The 20,679-nt window shown below is 49.8% G+C and overlaps 1 protein-coding gene across 7 annotated transcripts in view; it reads left to right on the top strand.

The window, feature by feature from the left end:
- The window catches only part of TET3 (tet methylcytosine dioxygenase 3), a 99,125-nt gene extending 80,620 nt beyond the window's left edge, over positions 1-18,505 (top strand). For 6 of the 7 annotated variants that reach the window (XM_064572301.1, XM_054509761.2, XM_045884754.3 and 3 more), the window contains 6 exons: positions 374-582; positions 1,905-2,055; positions 4,763-4,852; positions 5,342-5,479; positions 9,886-10,222; positions 10,743-18,505. In XM_064572301.1, the coding sequence (XP_064428371.1) occupies positions 374-582; positions 1,905-2,055; positions 4,763-4,852; positions 5,342-5,479; positions 9,886-10,222; positions 10,743-12,520 (2,703 nt within the window). In that variant the 3' untranslated portion in view covers positions 12,521-18,505. The remainder of the gene's footprint in view (positions 1-373; positions 583-1,904; positions 2,056-4,762; positions 4,853-5,341; positions 5,480-9,885; positions 10,223-10,742) is intronic. The other variant, XM_064572302.1, reaches the window with a different exon arrangement.
- The last annotated feature ends 2,174 nt before the right edge of the window (positions 18,506-20,679 follow it).

Below are 20,679 nucleotides of genomic sequence, written 5' to 3'. Positions count from 1 at the left end.
CTTTGTAACTAAAATCATACAGATAAGCAGCATTTTCTCTGCAAATATTTTAGGACTACATAAAAAAAAAATCTCAATGTATTTTGGCTCACAATTTTCTCTCTCTATATTTAGTGCTAAGCCTATGCAGCTCATCAATAACTTAGATTTTGTAGTAACTGTTTTTTATTTTGCTCTTAAAAAAATAACGTTTGTGTTCATTATTCCCTAATGGTAACGGTCTCTTTGTATGATTGCTGTCGACACTGCCCTAAAGACCTGCACCCCCTGGTCTGGTCGGCAGAGGTGAGGGGGGTGTGGCGTCCCAGGCAGAGGAGCGTGGGGGCCAGGCTCTGACAGTGAACAGTGCCCACCCCGCCCCGCGTCCCTGCAGGTGATCCGCAGGCACACGCTGGAGGAGAAGCTGCTGTGCCTGGTGCGGCACCGGGCGGGCCACCACTGCCAGAATGCGGTGATTGTCATCCTCATCCTGGCCTGGGAGGGCATCCCCCGCAGCCTCGGAGACACCCTCTACCAAGAGCTCACCGACACCCTCCGGAAGTACGGGAACCCCACCAGCCGGAGATGTGGCCTCAACGATGAGTACGTGGGGAGCGGGGGGTTGGGGGCGGGGGTGGTCCCCGCGTGCAAGGGTGGGGGCGGCTGGGCCAGGTGGCCATCGGCAGGGCCTTGGGCAGCAGATGCAGGGGACTCTGCCCCCCCCCCCTTCACTGGGGCCTGTCTGTCCTGCAGTCAGGACTGTGATGAAAGCAGCTGCCCCACAGTCCTGACCTGGGTTCTTCCGGTGCTGGCGGGAGAGGGTCTCTTGCCTTGGCTTGGCTTCGCTGTTGTTGAACCTCACATGGGCTCTGGGGCTCTAAATGGTGGAGCAACTGTGAAAAAGTATGTGAGTGTCCCGCAAGTGTAAGGTGTCAGTGGTGGTCATGAAACCTGCCCTTCTAGGGTCTCTTCCCATTTTTTAAATTAAGGTGTTTTTACTAAAAAAATAAATAAATAAAAATTCATCCTTTTAGGTATACGGTTTGAAGAGTTTGGGCTTTTTTTAAGCTTTTATTTAAATTCCAGTTAACGCACAGCGTAATAGTTTCAGGCGTACAAGTGTGAAGAGGGACAAATGTTTACAGTCCTGTAGCCGCCACCACCACCACCAAGATACGGAACGGTTCCATCGTTGCCCCCGGTTCCCCCGCACCTCTTTAGAAGCAAGTCCTTCCTTCTGCCCTGGCAACCACCAGTCGTGCTTCATGTCCCCATAGGTCTGCCTTTTCAGGAATGTTCTATAAATGGAACCAGACCGCGTGTAGCCTTTTGGGTCTGGCTTCCTTCCCTGAGCACAGCGTCTCTGAGCTTCACCTGGGCTTGTGGGCTAGTAGCTCATTCCTTGCTGCTGCCGAGTAGTATATGCTGCTGCTGGATGCATCACCGCGCGTTATCCATGCCCCAGTGGAGGGGCCTCTGGATTGTTTCCAGATTTTATTAGCTGTTGAGTTACAATTACATGTCTGTGTTTATGTGTTTAAAGGCCTGAAGCACCTGGGCCTGAAGGAAGCGGGCGTGTTCCAATACGTCCCTGTGTGTGTCGAATGTGTCGGAAGCTGTCATGATATTAGAGTTAAGGCAGAGGATGAACCTCACTGGGGTTTTGATTAGATTCTTCCCACTTACCTCAAACAACCCATGAGCTTCTGCCAACAACAGATTCTTAGACCTTCAGGCTCAGGGGTGGGAGCTGATTCTCCACCCCAGGACATTTGGGAAAGGAGTTGAAGGCAGGGAAGGATGTGGTCCCAGTCACTGGGAGGCCATGGATACTAGGCCTCAGCAGGACCTCCCCCTGGAGAGGGAGGAAGATTTCCGAACAAAAAAAATGTGTCTGCATGCCTAACACGTGATGTGTGTTGCAGCCGGACCTGCGCTTGCCAAGGCAAAGACCCCAGCACCTGCGGTGCCTCCTTCTCCTTTGGTTGTTCCTGGAGCATGTACTTCAACGGCTGCAAATACGCTCGCAGCAAGACGCCGCGCAAGTTCCGCCTTGCAGGGGACAATCCCAAGGAGGTGAGCAGAGCTCCACAGAGCAGTGGGGCCCTCCCGCTTGTCCCCTTCCACCTAATGCCTTTCATAGTCCAGCGGGGAGGGTGGATTAGCACGCGAGACTCAGATGTGCGGAAAATGCAACTTGCTTTATTTATTTATTTTTTAACTGACCTCCTCTTGCTGTGGGGTGTGGTGTGGAGGGGTGTGGGGAGTGAAAAACTTAATCAATGACCGGTACCTCAGACTCTTCTAGCTTTAAAACAGTCTCTTTATGGTAAATGTTCAAATTCCTCATCAGAATTCGACCTCCTTCATAGGTCATTTTTTCTCTTCATTCTGCCCAAGACGTCTTTCAGGGGCTGGGAGGTTTAGCAGGAAGAGGAGCCTTGAGGCTGTGGGCCATTTTCTGGGGCAAGTTCCCTCGTCTTGCCTGGCTGCCAGGTCACCTCTTCGTGAGGTTGTCCACCTGTCCAGGCCCTTGTTATCTCCTCCTGGGAGCCTGGCCTGGCTCTTAGGCACTGGCCTGCTGTCCACATAGTATGGCCTTGCGGTAGCCGCCTCGTCAGGCCAGGCTGCCTTCTGCCTTGCCCCTTCCCCTCTATTGTCCTGCTTGTGAAGGCCATCCAGAGAGGTGGGCTCCCCTCTGAGTTCGAAATGCAGAGGAGGTACAGGCCTGTCTGGGCTCCCCATCATTTCCCCTTCAGCCTCCCCCCTCCCTCCTGCCTGAGCTCCTGTGAGGTAGGGTACTGGGTCCTCTTGTGGGGGTCTAGGCAACATCTTGATCCCTGGCTCTACCTTCCACATTTCCTTAAGCTCCTTGTCCCAAGGGTTTCCCCCTTTTCCACGGGGCATGGGGACTCCCCTTGGGCCTGTGTTTTTCTACTGTACATATAATAAACTTCTCAGAGTTCTCAGCCCTGCTTTTCAGAAGTAAAAGGAAGCGTTTTCAAATGCAGAACACTTTTTCCCTCAAAGCTTGGCTTTTATTTTATTTTATTTATTTATTTGACAGAGAGAGACACAGCGAGAGAGGGAACATAAGCAGGGGGAGTGGGGGAGGGAGAAGCAGGCTTCCCGCCGAGCAGGGAGCCCGATGTGGGACTCCATCCCAGGATCCTGGGATCATGACCTGAGCCGAAGGCAGACGCTTAACGACTGAGCCACCCAGGTGCCCCGGCTTTTATTTTTTTAAGATTTTATTTATTCATTTATGAATGAGAGAGAGAGAAGGTGCAGGAGTGGGAGAAAGAACGAGAGCAGAGGGAGGAGAAGCAGGCTCCCCGCTGAGCTTGGCTCAATCCCACAACCCCCAGATCACGACCCAAGCTAAAATCAAGAGTCAGACGCCCGACTGAGCCACCCAGGCACCCCCAAAGCCTGGCTTTTAGACTATTGCACAAACTAGTCTAATAGTGTGATTTGACACTGGACTTTTATTTATGGTGGCATCTGCCCTCCCCTGGAAGCAGCGAATGCAGCTATTTCAATAAGAGAGGAGCCCCAGGACCCCAGGAAGTAAGAATTACCAGGAGTGAAAATGCACTGCTTTAGTTTCTCTCACTTACTCACCCTATTCCATGAACTTACGTAGGGCTGAGCACTCGGGCCAGCGCCTCACAGGTGTGCTTCTCAGCCAGGCTCATGATACCCCAGGCTCTGGGCATTACTGCCACTCACTTTACGGAGGAGGCAGGTGGCTTGCCCAAGGCCATATGGCAGTAATGGTGAAGTCAGGCCTGGGTTCCCCCAGAGCTCACGAGCCTCACCCCTGTGCTGTGCTGGCCTTGGGCCCACTGTGTCGGTGGCAGCCTTTGGACTGCAGCCAGAGATTGGGGGTGGCTGCCCAACTGGACGGACAGCTGAGCCATTGGCCGCCATCTAACATTTCCACTTCTATAAGCTTGGTTCTTTTTCTCTTCCATCGTCTTCCTCTTTTTTTCTGTGTAAACTCTTCATGTCTGTGCTCAAGGCCTTCTAGGAGGCCCCCGGCCCCCCCCTGCCGGCTCTACTTGCCACCGCTGAGGGCCAGGCTGTGGCTACCTGAAACCCTGACCAAATGTCGCTGGGGTGCTGCTCTGAGTGGTGCGGCACTAGCCAGTGGGCCTTCTGTGAGCAGGCAGGTGTTCTCTGTAAAAACACAGCACAGGAGCCACACGGAACCACCAAGCATTTGAAACGTCACTAGGAAAACAGGGGGACTGAATTCATTTTAATTAAAATTCATATACATTTCAATAGCAGCACATGGCTCGTGACTACCACATACGATGGTGCGGGTCTGGGGAGTTCCCAGCACAAGACCTTCACCACCCCTCTCCTCTCCATCTTCCTCTGTAATACCGGAAGAAAAAGCCACACGTGTTGCTCCTGTTTTCACATGCCTGCCACACCACCCTTCTGCCCTAGGATGCTGAGCACTCAAAACCAACAACCCGTGGTATGGGTTGTGAGCGGCACTGAGCTAGAGCCTGGAAGAGCAGTAGCTGAGCAGTCCCGGTGGCTGGGCCTTCAGGCCGAGACTTTTCCCGAGCTTCCATGTCTCCAACTCTAAAACGCACATGGCACCATGCCCCTCCCAGAGGGAACTCTGTAAAGACACCTGATGGCACCTTACTTCCTACCTTCCCAGCAGCCCCGCAGTGGTTCTAGGATGGAGGTTAACTTCCAGCGTATAGAGTTTGCCAGGTAGGGATGCTCTGGGTACGTGTGACTGCTCTTCTCTCCATAGGAAGAAGTGCTCCGGAAGAGTTTCCAGGACCTGGCCACCGAAGTCGCTCCCCTGTACAAGAGGCTGGCCCCCCAGGCCTATCAGAACCAGGTAAGGGGTCTTGGGCCTTTCTCTGCCCACATGTCATCCACATCTCTGCCCGTACTCCCTGAAGTCAGGAAGTGGGAGACTGAGCTCCTGCCATTGTGCTCCATATGGGAAAAGCTCAGCTAGAGAGAGAGTAATGATGTAGGTCTTGAATAAGATACTTTCTTTACACTGAGCTAACTGCTTCCCAGACTATCTGTCCTCTATCCCTTGCTTTCATGCCTCTCCCCGCTAGTAATCTCCCACCTCCTCTGGTCTGGCTTCTCCCGGGGAGGCTCGAGTTTCTCTGTCCTGTCACCCCTGCATCTTCCAGATGAGGTGAGAGGGACTTGAGATAACCCAGAAGGAAGTCATTCCTACAGAGGCTTCAGCCAGAAAGCCTACCTTCTGCAGCCCATGCACAAGGCAGCCGTGGTCCTTAACCTCCCCAGTGCAGAATCCAGGCCACTGACCTCAGGTCACACAAGCAGTTGTCCTTGGCCATCCACACAGGTGACCAATGAGGAAATAGCGATTGACTGCCGCCTGGGGCTGAAGGAAGGGCGGCCCTTCTCGGGGGTCACGGCCTGCATGGACTTCTGTGCCCACGCCCACAAGGACCAGCATAACCTCTACAACGGGTGCACCGTGGTAAGGAACCCTGGGCCTGTCACAGTGCTCCCTGTGGGATGATCCTGGGAGGGGGACTGGTTTGTGCAGACAGGTGGGCTCAGAGTAGGGAGGGACCTGGAGACAAGAGTCTCAGATCTCTGGGAGGTGCTCTGCCAGACTGCTCCTGCTCACTTCTCTGAGAAATGCATGGACCAGAGTGGTTGGGCCAGGTCGGCCTTGTCTCTGTGTCTCAGGTGGATGCTGCAGAGTGCAGTCTCTTGGACACCTGGAGGCCCTCAGTTACCTAAAGACGGTTCCAGGTCTCCGTGAACACTTGGATTTAAATCCAAACAATCTCTTGATTCACCCATTGAGCAAATGTTTATTTTGCCCCAGGTGCTGGTCTAGATCTTGGGGAATAAAATGGACCAAGTCCTGTCCAAGTATGTGATACAATTCATATCTGGCAGTGATGGAAATGGAGTCACAATTCATATCTGGTAGCGATGGAAATGGAGTCGGGGAAGGGGGAAAGTGAGAGCAGATGCTGTTTGAAACGCCGCGGGCAGAGAGGCCTTTCTGAGAAGGGGCAGCTGAGCTGAGACATGAATGAAGCGAGAGAGTAAAGGGTTGAATGTCTGGGGGTGGAGCGCTCCAGGCAGAAGGACCAGCACGGACGAAGGCTCGGAGGCAGGCAGGGATCAGGTCACAGGGAGCCTAGGAGGCAGGCGAGGCTGTGGGCTATGCTCCAAGTGTGAGGGGAAGCCCCGGAGGGCTCTTCGGCCGAGAGTAGTAGGATCTCATTTATGAAGTCAGAAGCACACTCTTGCTCTCCTGCAGATGGAGAATAAGTATGTGGAGGTGGGGGGAGGGGTGGATGGGAGAGAACTGGAGGAGGCGGCCAGTTGAAAGGCTGGGACAATGTCCAGGCTAGAGATGATGGGGCTGGGGCAGGAGGGAGGGTGGGGAGGGAGGTAATTGGATGACTTGGGGTGATCTTGAAGGTATAGCCAAGGGGGGTTGCTGATGGACAGATACAGGATAGGAGAGGGAAGGACAAGAGAACCACCCAAGTTGTTTTGCTTGCGCACCAGGGCAAGTGTTGGGGTGATGTGCTGAGCTGTAGACTAGCAGAGAAGGCCAGTTTGGGGGGAAACTGTTTGAGAGGCCTGCTAGATGTCCAGGCGGACACGCAGAGCAGGCAGGGGAGGGGGGTATCTGGAGAGCCTTTGGCTCCCAGTTACAGCCACAAGGCCGGATGCAGTCACCGGAGGAATGAGTACAGTTGGAGAAGAGGGATGGTTTGGCCTTGAGTGGGGAACCCCCCTCGAAGGGATGATACCAGCTCTCTTCTTTGCTTTTTAACTGGGTCCTGGGCAGGCAGGGCTCCCCGAGGAACTATGGAAGAGGCAGAGGCCCTGGCGATTCATTTGAAAGGGGGCTCCCAGAGTCTGGGTGTAGCTTGGGTCTGACACAGGGATTGATGGCCCAGCTCTGAGATTTTATTTCTCTGCCTTGTCCTCCTTCCTTATGTCCAAGGCTCGAAGCAAGATGGGGCAGGCGCCTGTCCACACTGCACTGTGAGGGTTTCTAGCTGAAACAGAAAGGGAGGGAACTCCAGGATGTAGGAGAGGGTCAGGGAAGGAGGAGGAGACAGCAGGAGGTAGGAGCACAGTGAGGTTATTCCAGTTCCAGAGCTTGTAGAGTTTGGAGTGAAAAAAAGCAAACTTTTTTCAAAATGAACAGTATTTTTTCTAATTAAAAAGCTATTTAAAAAAGTAAAGAATATAAGAAAGTATAAAGTAAAAATTGCGTGAAATCTCATAAACATGACCAGTGTTAGCATCGGGATGACTATCCTTTCAGGCACCTGATTGTATGTGTGCGTGCGTACAGCTATATATGTTTTACACAAACGTGATCACATTATGTGTATGTGCTGCTCCATGCCCTGCCTTTCTCAAGACTACATGATGGACAGCTTCTGTGTCCCCGGATGTAGGCTTACTTGAGCATGTGGTCAGGCTGCATGGATGCCTCTGCCGTCGTTTGACTGTCCCCCTCTGTATGGACAGTGAGTGTGTCCAGCCTCCCCCTCCAGAAACCAGAGGGAGGGTCCAGCCTTATCACATCTCGGTGCAGTGGTGGAATAATCTCCTTGAGATCCCAGGGTAAGGACATTTAGAGGCTTAGAGTGCTGCTTACTTGCAACATAGGGTGTTCTCAATTTCTTGAGTCTTCGCCTGCCTGAGTGGCGAACATAACGATCTCATTGCAATTTGTGTTTCTTTTATTATGAGAGAGGTTGAACATCTTTTTCTATATTTCTTACCCATTTAAATTTTATCTTTGTGACTATCCTTTATGTCCTAAAAAAAAAAAAAGGATAACCACATCTGTTGACGTTGGTAAGTTATCTGTGTTAGGGAGAGAAACACCACTTCTGTCATCTCTCATTCTTTGCTGTTTTGTTTATCACATTGGGTTTTAGGGAATGATTGGAAGCAGGGCTGTGGTCAGTCCAACCCAGAAGGTATGTGGGTGTCTGGTCAGAGCAGATTAAGTCTGAAGAGCCACACATACGCTGGGAAGAAACATACTTGGTAGAGCATGACACCAAAGGAGAAGCTATAGAGGGGAAGATGAATACAGCTGACTTCATAAAAATGAGCCGTTTCTGTTCAATAATAAAACGCTACGATCAAAACAAAGTCCAGTCCAAACTGCAAAACAGTATTTATAACAAGTGACAAAGGGAATAATCTTCACAAAGATTATTTTGTATGAATGATTAAAATGGATAATCCAATATAAAAATGGACAAAAGGCATAAAAGTCACAAAAAAAGGAAGACAAAAGAGTGGTATTAAAATATACCCAGGCTTTGTTTTACTCAAGTCTGATAAGACAGACACAGACATGAGTGTCAAGAGGACAGAAGTTTGTCCTCAGCCTTCAGGAGCACGTGCTGGGCCACGCGGAAGCACCGGGATTGGTCAGGAGGCAGTGGGGAGAGGGGAGAGTGTGGCCCAGAGCCTTTATTGGAGATTCTGTGGAAAGGAGTGGGCAAGGCAAAGTAGAAAGCGGAGTAAGCTGAGGATTGGAGAGTTTGGGTAGTTTCTGGGGGCTCTGGGCCATAGGGGTGGTCCGCAGTTGTCTTCCCTGGCCCTGGGTGATATAGGGCAGTGGGAATATTGGCTCAGTATGCAGGAGTTTGGTAAAAGAGAGAGTTGGCTGTGTGGGCTCTTGATTGGTTGGTTTGTATATCAGAGTGCACCCAAAGGAGGTCATTTGCTATCTCTAGGCATTAGCTAGTCTTTGGGGAAGGACAGCCCCTCCAGGGTCAAGGTCCCAAATGCCAAAACATCAAGAACACAGAAAATAAAATATAGTCAACACAAGAGTAAAGAGTAAACTTGAGAGGGAAAAAAAAAAATCAAACCTCATTAGTAATCAGAGAATTGCAGACCAACAGTGAGATAGATACATTTCGATAATGAGCAAAATGTTTTTCAGAAGTGAATGGCAAAATTACAAGCAAAAGTGTAGGAAAATGGAAACTCCCCTTCTGTCAGTATGAGTGAAACACTGAGGAGAATCATTTTGGAGGGCAGTTTGGCAACATGTAGCCCTTTACTTCACAGAGTTTCTTCCAAGGAATTATGTGTCTTAGAAAATCTAGCTGAAAGTATAAAAGTATTGTTTATGATAGGAAAAAATTGGAAACAAGTTTTAATGGTGATGACGGTTTAAAAGAATACATTGATACAGTAGAATAATATGATGCAAGTTTTTAAATCACATTGGGGGAGAATAATGCATAAGAAAATATACTGTTTAAAAAGAAGTTATTATAAAGTTACATGCATAATGCGATCCTATTTCATTATCAAAAAGCGAGTTTGGGTATGTGTGTATGCAAATACAATGAACATGTTTATAGTGATTATTTCTAGATGGTGGGATTATGGAGATAATTATTACTTCCTTTGTGCTGGCCTAAATTTTCTATAAGCAGCACATGTAGTTTTTAATACAAGGTATTTTAAGAGCACAAGGAGGCTGCGTGTTCAGGGCGCGGAGGATAAGGGTGTGGGGTCTGAGGCTCGGTGAGGTGATGAGGCGTAATGACAAGAATGCCCCGCTGGAGGGCAGAGCATGGCTGCCAGTCCCGACCAGGCTCCCTCCCAGCCCCCTGAGGGTCGCACGGGACAAAGTGAATGGATGTCCTTTGAAAGCTATAGAGCAGATTCTAAATGCTGATGATACTATTACTCTGTGAACCAGGGGGAACATGCTTTTAGACACTCTAGAAAGAGTGGCTGGCTGGTGTTGGGACTGTGTGCGGAAGCGGGGGGGAGGTCTTGTCTGCGGATGTTCAGCCCTTGCCCCCAGCGCTCGGCGCCCCCAACCCCATGCACCCTCCCTCTGTCTGCTTGGGGCAGGTCTGCACCCTGACCAAGGAAGACAATCGCTGCGTGGGCAAGATTCCCGAGGACGAGCAGCTGCACGTGCTCCCCCTGTACAAGATGGCCAACACGGACGAGTTTGGCAGTGAGGAGAACCAGAACGCCAAGGTGGGCAGCGGGGCCATCCAGGTGCTCACCGCCTTCCCCCGCGAGGTCCGGCGCCTGCCTGAGCCTGCCAAGTCGTGCCGTCAGCGGCAGCTGGAAGCCAGAAAGGCGGCGGCGGAGAAGAAGAAGATTCAGAAGGAGAAGCTGAGCACTCCCGAGAAGATCAAACAGGAAGCTCTCGAGCTGGCCGGTGTCACCACCGACCCAGGTGTGTGGGGAGAGGGTGCCCGCCAGAGGCGGCACCGTCGGGGTGGGGGTGTGGCCCCGGACAGCTCCCTCCCTGCCCCTCTTCCTGCCTCTAGATGGAACTCCAGACCAGAGTCCTGGGGCCTCTCAGCCCTCTGAACCCCACATTATCTTAGCTTTCAGTCAGCGCAGTATCCGCGGCAGCCCTAGGACACCAGAGCTGGGGGGTCCCCTCTTCCCACAGAGGAGCTGGGCTTCTCCTCCAGCTTGCCTGAGCGTCCACACAGTGTGCCAGGGCCTCAGACGCGTGGTCTGCAGGGGCGCGTGGGCCGCTCTCGCGTCGCCTGAGCCAGTGAGGACCCGTGGGGTTCGCCAGGGAAGGGAGGAGGAGGAGTGCTGCAGGGGGCTCCTCCCGGGGCTTCCGTGGGGCTGAGAACCCCTTAGGGGAAGAGGGAGGTTCCAGGCCCAGTCCTCTTGCTCCGGGCCCCTGTGGTCTGTGGTTCTCTCTGCTCCTTCTTGGTCTTGCCTCCTGTCTTCCCCAGGCCTGGCTCTGAAGGCTGGATTGCCCCCGCAAGGCCTGAAGCCCTCCCTCAAAGTGGAGCCACAGAACCACTTCAGTTCCTTCAAGTACAGCAGCAACGCGGTGGTGGAGAGCTACTCGGTGCTGGGCAACTGCCGGCCGTCCGACCCCTACAGCATGAATAGCGTGTACTCCTACCACTCCTACTATGCACAGCCCGGCCTGACCTCCGTCAACGGCTTCCACTCCAAGTATGCTCTTCCGTCGTTCAGCTACTATGGCTTTCCATCCAGCAACCCCGTCTTCCCCTCACAGTTCCTGGGGCCTGGCACCTGGGGACACGGTGGCGGCGGCAGCAGTTTTGAGAAGAAGCCAGACCTCCACGCTCTGCACAACAGCCTGAGCCCGGCCTACGGTGGTGCTGAGTTTGCCGAGCTGCCTGGCCAGGCTGTTCCCACGGACACCCACCACCCCACTCCTCACCACCAGCAGCCTGCTTATCCAGGCCCCAAGGAGTATCTGCTTCCCAAGGCTCCCCAGATCCACCCAGCATCCAGGGACCCCTCTCCCTTTGCACCGAGCTCCAACTGCTACAACAGATCCATCAAGCAAGAGCCACTAGACCCGCTGGTCCAGGCTGAGTCTATACCCAGAGACCCTGGTAAGATGGGCAAAACACCTTTGCCCGAGGCTTCCCAGAATGGGGGACCCAATCACCTATGGGGGCAGTACTCAGGAGGCCCAAGCATGTCCCCCAAGAGGACTAACAGTGTGGGTGGCAGCTGGGGTGTGTTCCATCCTGGGGAGAGCCCTGCCATCATCCCCGACAAGCTCAGTTCTTATGGGGCCAGCTGCCTGACCCCTTCCCACTTCCCAGATGGCCAGTGGGGGCTGTTCCCTGGCGAGGGGCAGCAGCCAGCCCCCCAGCCTGGAGGGCGGCTTCGAGGCAAACCGTGGAGCCCCTGCAAGTTTGGGAACAACACCTCGGCCTTGGCCGGGCCCAGCCTGACGGAGAAGCCGTGGGGGATTGGGGCCGGGGATTTCAACTCTGCCCTGAAAAGCGGTCCTGGGTTCCAAGACAAGTTGTGGAGCCCCCTGAAAGGAGAGGAGGGACGGCTTCCAACCCCGGGGGCAAGCCAGCTGGACAAAGCCTGGCAGTCCTTCAGCATGCCCCTGGGCTCCAGTGAGAAGCTCTTCGGGGCCCTGAAGTCAGAGGAAAAGCTGTGGGATCCCTTCAGCCTGGAGGAGGGGACTGCCGAGGACACCCCCGACAAGGGGGCGGTGAAGGAGGAGAAGAGTGGCGGGGCGGAGGAGGAGGAGGAGCTCTGGTCTGACAGTGAACACAACTTCCTGGACGAGAACATCGGCGGCGTGGCCGTGGCCCCCGCTCACGGCTCAATCCTCATCGAGTGCGCCCGGCGGGAGCTGCATGCCACCACACCCCTCAAGAAACCCAACCGCTGCCACCCCACCCGCATCTCGCTGGTCTTCTACCAGCACAAGAACCTCAACCAGCCCAATCATGGGCTGGCCCTCTGGGAGGCCAAGATGAAGCAACTGGCGGAGAGGGCCCGGGCGCGACAGGAAGAGGCCGCCCGGCTGGGCCTGGGCCAGCAGGAGGCCAAGCTCTATGGGAAGAAGCGCAAATGGGGGGGTGCCATGGTGGCCGAGCCCCAGCATAAGGAGAAGAAGGGGCTCGTCCCCACTCGGCAGGCGCTGGCCGTACCCACAGACTCAGCAGTCACCGTGTCCTCCTACGCCTACACGAAGGTCACCGGCCCCTACAGCCGCTGGATCTAGGTGCCAGGGAGCCAGGGAGCCAGCGTACCTCAGCGTCGGGCCCGGCCCGAGCTGCTTCTGTGGTGCTTTTGCCCTCACGCCTGGGGGCGGGTTGGGGGTGCAGAAGTCTTTTTATCTATATATACATATATAGATGTGCATATATATGTATTTATGGTCCAAACCTCAGAACTGACCCGCCCCGCCCCTCCCCCCCACTTCCCCAGCACTTTGAAGAAGAAACTACGGCTGTCGGGTGATTTTTTTCGTGATCTTAATATTTATATCTCCACGTTGGTTTTTTTCTCCCCCCCCCTTGTCTGGGGGGCTTTTATTTCCTCTTGTTTTTAAAACTCTATCCTTGTATATCACAATAATGGAAAGAAAGTTTATAGTGTCCTTTCACAAAGGAGTAGTTTTAAATTCCATTTAAAAATGTGTATTTATTGGATTTTTTAAAAAGCGACGATAGTAATGGTAAAGGAGCGGCAGGAAGGGCCAAAAGCGCTCATTCCTGCCCAGTCTTGCTGGGCCCAGCGAGCCTGGCCGTCTTGGGAGCTGGCAAGGTTCTCTCAGCCATCTGCCCCTCATGAGCCAAGTGCAGACTGTAGCCACCCTGGTCCATCCCTTCTGACAGATATGCCTTCCCTTCAGGGGAGGGAGCCCTCAGGACAGCTTCTGTCCCCTCCAGTAGGATGGGAGAATCTGTAGAAAAATATCTGGGGTCCCTTTTCCAGTCACCGGCTTGGAGTCGGGGACCGGGGAGGCAGGTGCACCCCCAGGCCAGGCAACAGAGATGCTGGCGTAGATTTCCCCCAGAAACCAGGTTGGAAGTAGACAGCTTCAAGCTTGCTAGTCTCCACACTGAATCCTCTCTGTCCGTTATCGATCAAGTCACATGATGTCACGGTTCCCTAGGCAGCACCTCCTTGATGGAGCTGGAGTTGAGAGGCTCTTAGGAGCCATTTCCACTGGGTTGACAAACCAATGAATACTGGGCTGAAGGAATTTGTCTTAGTGGCAGTTTATTTTTTAAAAAATGCCCCAAAGCTTATGCTGATATCGAAAAAGGGCTACTGTATCTCTAAAAACAAGAAGTTGAACCCAAGCTGTGAAAAGCCAGTGTCGCCCCGTCGCTCGGCACTGTGCAGAGCCTGGTGCTGTAGTATCGTGCTGGGACTTCCTCGACCCTGGGGCGGGTCGCGTCCTGTGGGAGCTCAGCACACCAGTGTAACAGCAGTTAACGCATCTCTCTTCCTGGATTTCCACATTGGACAATGGTGCAGGCCTCACCACCCAAGCCCACCCCCTCCACGCTATCCCGGGGCGGGGCGGGCTCGCACTCAGCAATCTTAAAATGCAGGAGTCCAACGTTTTCAGCAGGTAGCTATGATTTCCCTCCCTAATTGGTGCCATTTCTCCAGTTGATCATCTTCTCCTTTCCCCTTCCCCCCACTTTAACTTGCCCATTCTAAAAATCTGGTGCATTCGTTCAGTTCTTCGAAATGAGAATGTGGTGCTTCATTGTTGCAACATTGTGGAGAGCAGTTGGGCCTGACTGGTAGAAGCAACAGTCGTGGACAGCAAGTCAGACTTCCTGGCGTGTTTGTTTTTCCTGTGGTGTGAGTGACATTTCCATCAGGTTGCCCGTGTGGATGTGTGTGGTGAGTGGGAGGCTTCAGCAGGGCACAGAGAGGGGAATATGGCCACACAGTGAATGACAACCAAGCCCTGAGATACATGTCAGATATTTATTGAGCAGTTTTATTCAGATGTGGGTCTTCGTAAAACGAGTTTAACAATCAGATGACGATGCTAAAGGCAAGTTCCTGAGCTTCCAGGTGCCTTGTGTAAGAGCTGAGAACCGACCCGCCGGGTGTCTGCCGTAACCGGTCAGGAGCACTGGCGGAGAGTCGCTGTAAGATGTCCTGAGCATTTATGTGGTCTGGTTTTAACTGTACATAGTGAAAGATTTTTTTAAGCACTTTTGCCTAGATTTAAACAGCAACTTGAAAAAAAAAAAAAGTATGTTTTAACATGTAATTGTGGGAGAAATTGTAAATAGTAGCTCAATATTTAACGTGCTTTGTCTATCCTTCACTTTTACCATATTCTGTAAAGTTGCATTTATTTTACAGGACAAAAATGAAATATTATTGCTTTTGAAATAAATACCCAAGAGCTTATCAGGATTTAGAATTATTCAGAACTCAGATTTATAGGAAAACCTCTGACCTTCAGTTTGACAAGCTAAAGGAAGCAGAGTCTTTAATAAGCATGCTAATTTTCTAGTTTTGAGGAAAAGTTGGGTCCTTTAAATGCTATTTTGCTTATCGCATCAGTACTTTTATGCAGGTCTCATTTGACTCCGTGCTTAGGTAGATGCGGGGGTGCCTTGAAAACTTCATTTTAAATGATCTTAAGCAAGAAATACAATATTTTACGAAACATTTGGAGAATGTGACCGTCTGTGTGACCCGGGAAAACCCCAGGTTGGCTGTTGGTTTGGAAGGTCCCGAGTGTAACCCAGGTGATTCGGATACTTGGCATGTGTGAATCTTCCTGATGTCTGTTAAATATACACTTCCCCTCGTCACCCTTTGGTAGCAAAAGCCATTAGATGAAAGGAGAAACCGATAACAAGCTCAAAGCAGGTGATGTCTGTCCCGGCAGCCCCAACAGCCTTTGGTCTGTAACTTTCTCGACTCGCGTATAGGCTGCTGCGAGGTGAGTCAAGAGGCAGTCTCCATTGGATGCTCCCATTCCCCTCAGAATGGTGTTTCAGAAATTAGGTGGTGCTGTTGCCATGCTCGAGTCCATGCCGATTTTTACACACTACATGTATAACCTACCTCAAATCTCAGTCATTAAAATTAGCATGCTTTAGACGTAGATTTAAAAAGTAACTATGCACAGCTCCTTATTGCCCCCCCTTGCTGCTGAAGGTTTCTTAAAGAGAAAAATCAAATTTTTATTTTTTACTGGTACTATCATTTTTTAAGTCCTAAAGATGATTAACAGACATTTTTATCATGAGAAGAAAAATAAAGCCATTGCAACGAAAGAACCTAACAGCATGACCAAGTTTTAGAGTAATATTATAGCAAGGAGAAATGGTGGAGTCCTGGAGCCCTCTCCCCAGCGTGCCCTGTCCACAGACGCCATCCACATGCAGTGCGAATGTCTGGTTCTCCCTTTGTTTGGTTTCCCCTGCCTTTTGCATGCAAGGGAAGTGCTTGCAAAGTTCTGTGCTAAGAGATTTTTTAAAATAATCGCTTTGTGGCAGGTTCTCACAAAATAACTGGTGCTAGCTCAAGAACCCATCATCAGAAATCTTGACTAAAGTTGTTTCATGGATTTTGAGGTTTTGTTGTTTCTGTTGTCGTTCGGGTTTTGTTTTGGGTGTGTTTTTTTTTTTTGCCAGGGCCTACGTTTCCCACACGCCGGCTTCGTGGTTACTGCTGGCCCGCTTGCCGGGGTGGCCGTGGTGCGCGTGGAAAGAGATCATACCCTGCCCCGTCTTGGTCCTTCCGCCAGCCTCTTTTGGAAACGGTAGTTTACAGAGCAAGGGGTTTTTAAAGTGCTAAAGCCAGGAAAGGAGCAGAGCTCAAGTGCTTTGTACCAAACAGCGCTAGATGTGTGAGGATGCTTGAGGAGGAGGAGATGGTAACCTGATTTCACGGAGAGAAATCCAGCCAGACTTTGTGACGTGGAACCACCGCCAGATCTCAAAACCAAGGGGATGCTGGTGGAAAATTTAAGTGATATCCCTGACGTGCCTCAACCAATCTCTTTCCTTTTGTTACTGAAGTGTGTTTTATGGACTAGGAAGCATTTTTATGAATTGAAATAGTCTAAATAAAATGGTGCTATGGTGTTTCAATGTGACTGTCCCTGATCCTGTCCTGCTGAGGTGCTATCAAGGTTCTGAAACCACAACCAACCAAAAACAAGGTGGGCTCCAGTCTCTCTTGGCTTCCCCCCATCCCCCGTTTGGTGCTGTCTCCTTAGACCTCTGTTTACCGTGCTAAAACCTGCTCTGAGCAGTTTTTCTGTTTCGTTTTCTTCTTCTTCCCTTGGTGGCCGAACACAGAAAGGTAAGTTCTGAAGGCAGCTAGCTCCCTAACCACGACGGGAGTGGGCCGGCCTGGCTTGGCAGGTGCTCTGGTGACTCATCTGTCCTCTCGGGCCTGATGAGAAAGGAAGGGGAGTCTGGTACTCCTGCCCCTTCCAACATGGCAGGCATTCTCGTAGCCAAGGACTCACGTTTTCCTCCTGCAGCCCACGGTGCCAAGTAGGCACCTCTGAGGGTCTCAAAGGCATTCCTCTTGGACCTCGGTCCTCCCCTGGCGCTGGCCAGGGCCGCGGCGGGCAGCAGGCTCGTTCCTTTGCTCCTCACAGCCCTTGCCCCAGCGTTGCTCCTGCCGGTCCCTCCTCGTGTTCCAACTGAAGGAAGGAGCTTGCTTTGCTCGCTTGATGCCACTGAGGCTGCTTTTTAGTTGGTGCTACTCTACATTTCCTCTTGGGTCCACAAAAGCTAATGTTTGAGAAACGTAACAGGAAGCCCCATTTTGTGTCATCCACTGTCACAATAATTTTTTTTAAATACCTCAAAAACAGGACATTGTGACAACTTCAGTAAAGTAGATTCCGTGAGGGTCTGATACCTGCAGGTTGTCCATCTGATGACTGACTTGACCTTGAAGATTCTGGGGTCCTTTTATTTTTCACTCTTCAGCAGTTAATCATGGCAGAACATCTAAAGGAAGGAGTGTGGTTGACTTTATTTTCTTTGTAAGTTTTGCTTTCGGATAAAATGTGAATCTCCTATGCCCATCTCATTGAGCTTTTTCAGGCATTGTTGCTGTCATTTGAAATGACCTCCTCAAAACCTACTTTATTAGCCAGAGGCATCTGCTGTAGCACTCGGCCAACTTCGACATACCCTGGACCAAAATGTTTGGAGGTGCGTATCCCAGCGTAGGTTATCCAGCCCCACACCCACGCGTGCATAGAGTGTTTCCACTTGAGACCCTGTCTTGGCGCTCCCGGCCCTTCCCACAGAGCCAAGCAATAGGCTTCTCCCCTGAGCAGAGACTGCAGCACAGAAATGCGAGGTCTGAAGTTGCTTTCTGCCTAAGGATCAGTGAGTGATTTGGCCTACTTCCTCATTCGCTTCTATTCTGATATCAGGGATGCTTTTTGTAGCGGTATCATTTGCGCTCTTCTCATTTTGACTACCCGTCGTCATTCAGGGAAAACTCATCACTATTCACATGGGAATTAAAAAAAAATACCATTGGGCTCATTTGAACATCCAAATTTTCTTGATTCCAGTACCTTTTTTTTTTTTCTTTCTTTCGAGGGGAAAAAGGAGGAGAAAAACAGGAGTGATGTCATTTCTTTTTCGCATATTCTAATTATAAAAGAAATAAGGGCAGGTCAAACTGTGGCATATTAACGCATTAGACTTAATCTAGAACCCCTGTAGCTTTTTGATGTGTTTTATTTCTTCTCTCTTTGAATTCCTGTTTGGTTACTTGGCTTCCAATGGAGGTGAACTTAACAACCATACTTGAATATTCCGTCTTGACTTTGTAACTGTGGCTACTTGAAATGAAGTTTATCTGGGGTTGATGGATGAATGGTAGATTTTTGCAATGTCTCAAGGCAATAGGATGTGTATTATTAAACTGTAGATATTCTTAGTACAGTAAATTTATGCTGATAATTTTATTTTGTATAATTTTTAACTTTTTGTTAATATTTTTTCCTCCCACTTTATTGGTTTGCCTCCTGAGCTACCCCTCCTTACCCTCCCTTCTCCCCCAGTGTTTCAGTAAATTTAATTTAGGGTGCCTAGAAATTGCAAGTATGTATCCTTTTTTGATTTGTATTTTATTATAATTTACACAAACAACTGGGTTTGTGAACTGTATTACTCCTGGTATCTTTAAAATATTGTGGGTGTTTTAATAAATTTTATATTTATTTTTTGCACTCAAATTCAGAGTGGGTCCTTTTTTCCCCCCTGCCCCCCCACCCCGAGCCAGGCCCAGATTGTGGTATTTAAGGTTACCTATAACCCCGCCCTCCCACTGTACGTGTAGACGCACCACTGAAGCCCTAACAGCAACAGTAGAGCCTGGCCTGGTCTCCTCCTGCCACCTGCATAATGTTCAAAGGCCATCAGCTTTTAGAGCTGCATATGCAGGGACAAAATGGAGATGGCCTTTTTCTCATCTATGTTTCTGCTTTTCCCGCCCCCCCCTTTTGTCTTATTATCCCCTTTTTTCATTCAATTTGGGAGACACACACCCCCCCCCCACGATTAAGATTTTTCACTTCTGATGGACTATTTGCTAAAGAACGTCTGAATGTATCTTCATTCTGATTATCTGAACACCAGGTGTAGTAGGAAGGGCCAAATATGGAGCCCTAGACCTTGGGGAGGGGAGCATTCCCATAATTCAGATCGCCTGGCCTGCTGCAGCAAACGGGGTTGAAAGAGGGAAGTTGACAGCAATACAGGCCGACCTCAAGAAACAAAAATCTCTAACTAACCTTACAACTCAAGGAGCTAAAAAAAAGAACAAACAAAACCCAAAACCAGCAGAAGGAAGGAAATAAGAGATTAGAGATTAGAGCAGAAAGGAATTATGTAGGGCGCCTGGGTGGCTCAGTTGGTTAAGCGACTGCCTTCGGCTCAGGTCATGATCCTGGAGTCCCTGGATCGAGTCCCGCATCGGGCTCCCTGCTCGGTGGGGAGTCTGCTTCTCCCTCTGACCCTCCTCCCTCTCATGCTCTCTGTCTCTCATTCTCTCTCTCTCAAATAAATAAAATCTTAAAAAAAAAAAAAAAGAAAGGAATTATGTAGAAACAAACAAAAGGAACAGATCAATGAAACCAGGAGCTGATTCTTTAAAAGATCAACAAGACTGATAAAGCTCTAGCCAGACTCATTTAAAAAAAGACTCAAAATCACTAGTGAAAGAGGAGAAATAACAACATCACAGAAATATAATTGTAACAGAATATTATGAAAACTTATATGCCAACAATTTGGACAACTTAGAAGAAATGGGTAAATTCCAGGAAACATATAACCTATCAAAACTAAAGAAGAAATAGAAGATTTGAACAGAGCAATTACCAAAAATGAAATTGAATCAGTAATCAAAAAACTTCCAAAAAACAAAAGTCCAGGACCAGATGGCTTCATAGGAGAATTCTACCGAACATTTGAAGAAGAGTTAATACTTACTTCTTCTCAAACTATTCTTAAAAAAATGGAAGAGGAAGGAAAACTTACAAATTCATTCTATGAGGCCAGCATTACCCTGATACCAACACCAGATAGACACTACCAAAAAAAACCACACAAGCCAATATCTCATGAATATAGATGTAAAAACCATCACCAAATATTAGGAAACCAAATCCAACAATACATTTAAAAAAGTATACACCACGATCAAGTGGGATTTACCCCCAGGATGCAAGGTTTGTTCAATATTTGCAAAACAATCAACATGATACATCACATCAATAAAAGAAAGGATAGGGGCTCCTGGGTGACTCAGTTAAGTGTCTGCCTTCAGTTCAGGTCATGATCTCAAGGTCCTGGGACCAAGCCCCATGTTGGGCTCTCTGCTCAGCGGGGAGTCTGCTTCTCCCTCTCATTTTCCCTTTGTGCTCTCGCTCAAATAAATAAAACCTTAAAAAAAATAAAAGGATAAAAACCATATGATCATTTCAACAAATGCTGAAAAAGCATTTGATAAAGTACAACATCCATTCATGATAAAAGCCCTCTACAAAGTAGGTCTAGAGGGAATATGCCTCAACATAATAAAGGCCATATATGACAAACCCACAGCAAACATCACACTCAATGGTGAAAAACCCAGAGCTTCTCCCCCTAAGGTCAGAAACAAGACAAGGATGTTCACTCTCACCATTTTTATTCAACATAGTACTGGAAGTCCTAGCCACAAGCAATCAGACAATATAAATAAAAGGCATCCAAATTGGTAAGGAAGAAGTAAAACTTCCACTGTTTACAGATGACATGATGCTCTATTTAGAAAACCCTAAAGACTCCCATCAAAAAACTATAGAATTGGGCGCCTGGGTGGCTCAGTTGGTTAAGCGACTGCCTTCGGCTCAGGTCATGATCC

This window comes from Mirounga angustirostris, unplaced genomic scaffold (genome assembly GCF_029215605.1).
Source record: "Mirounga angustirostris isolate CCGP_5_RB_7025 unplaced genomic scaffold, mMirAng1.0.hap1 SCAF_10, whole genome shotgun sequence".
NCBI lineage: Eukaryota > Metazoa > Chordata > Mammalia > Carnivora > Phocidae > Mirounga > Mirounga angustirostris.
This window is presented reverse-complemented; position numbering and strand designations above follow the sequence as displayed.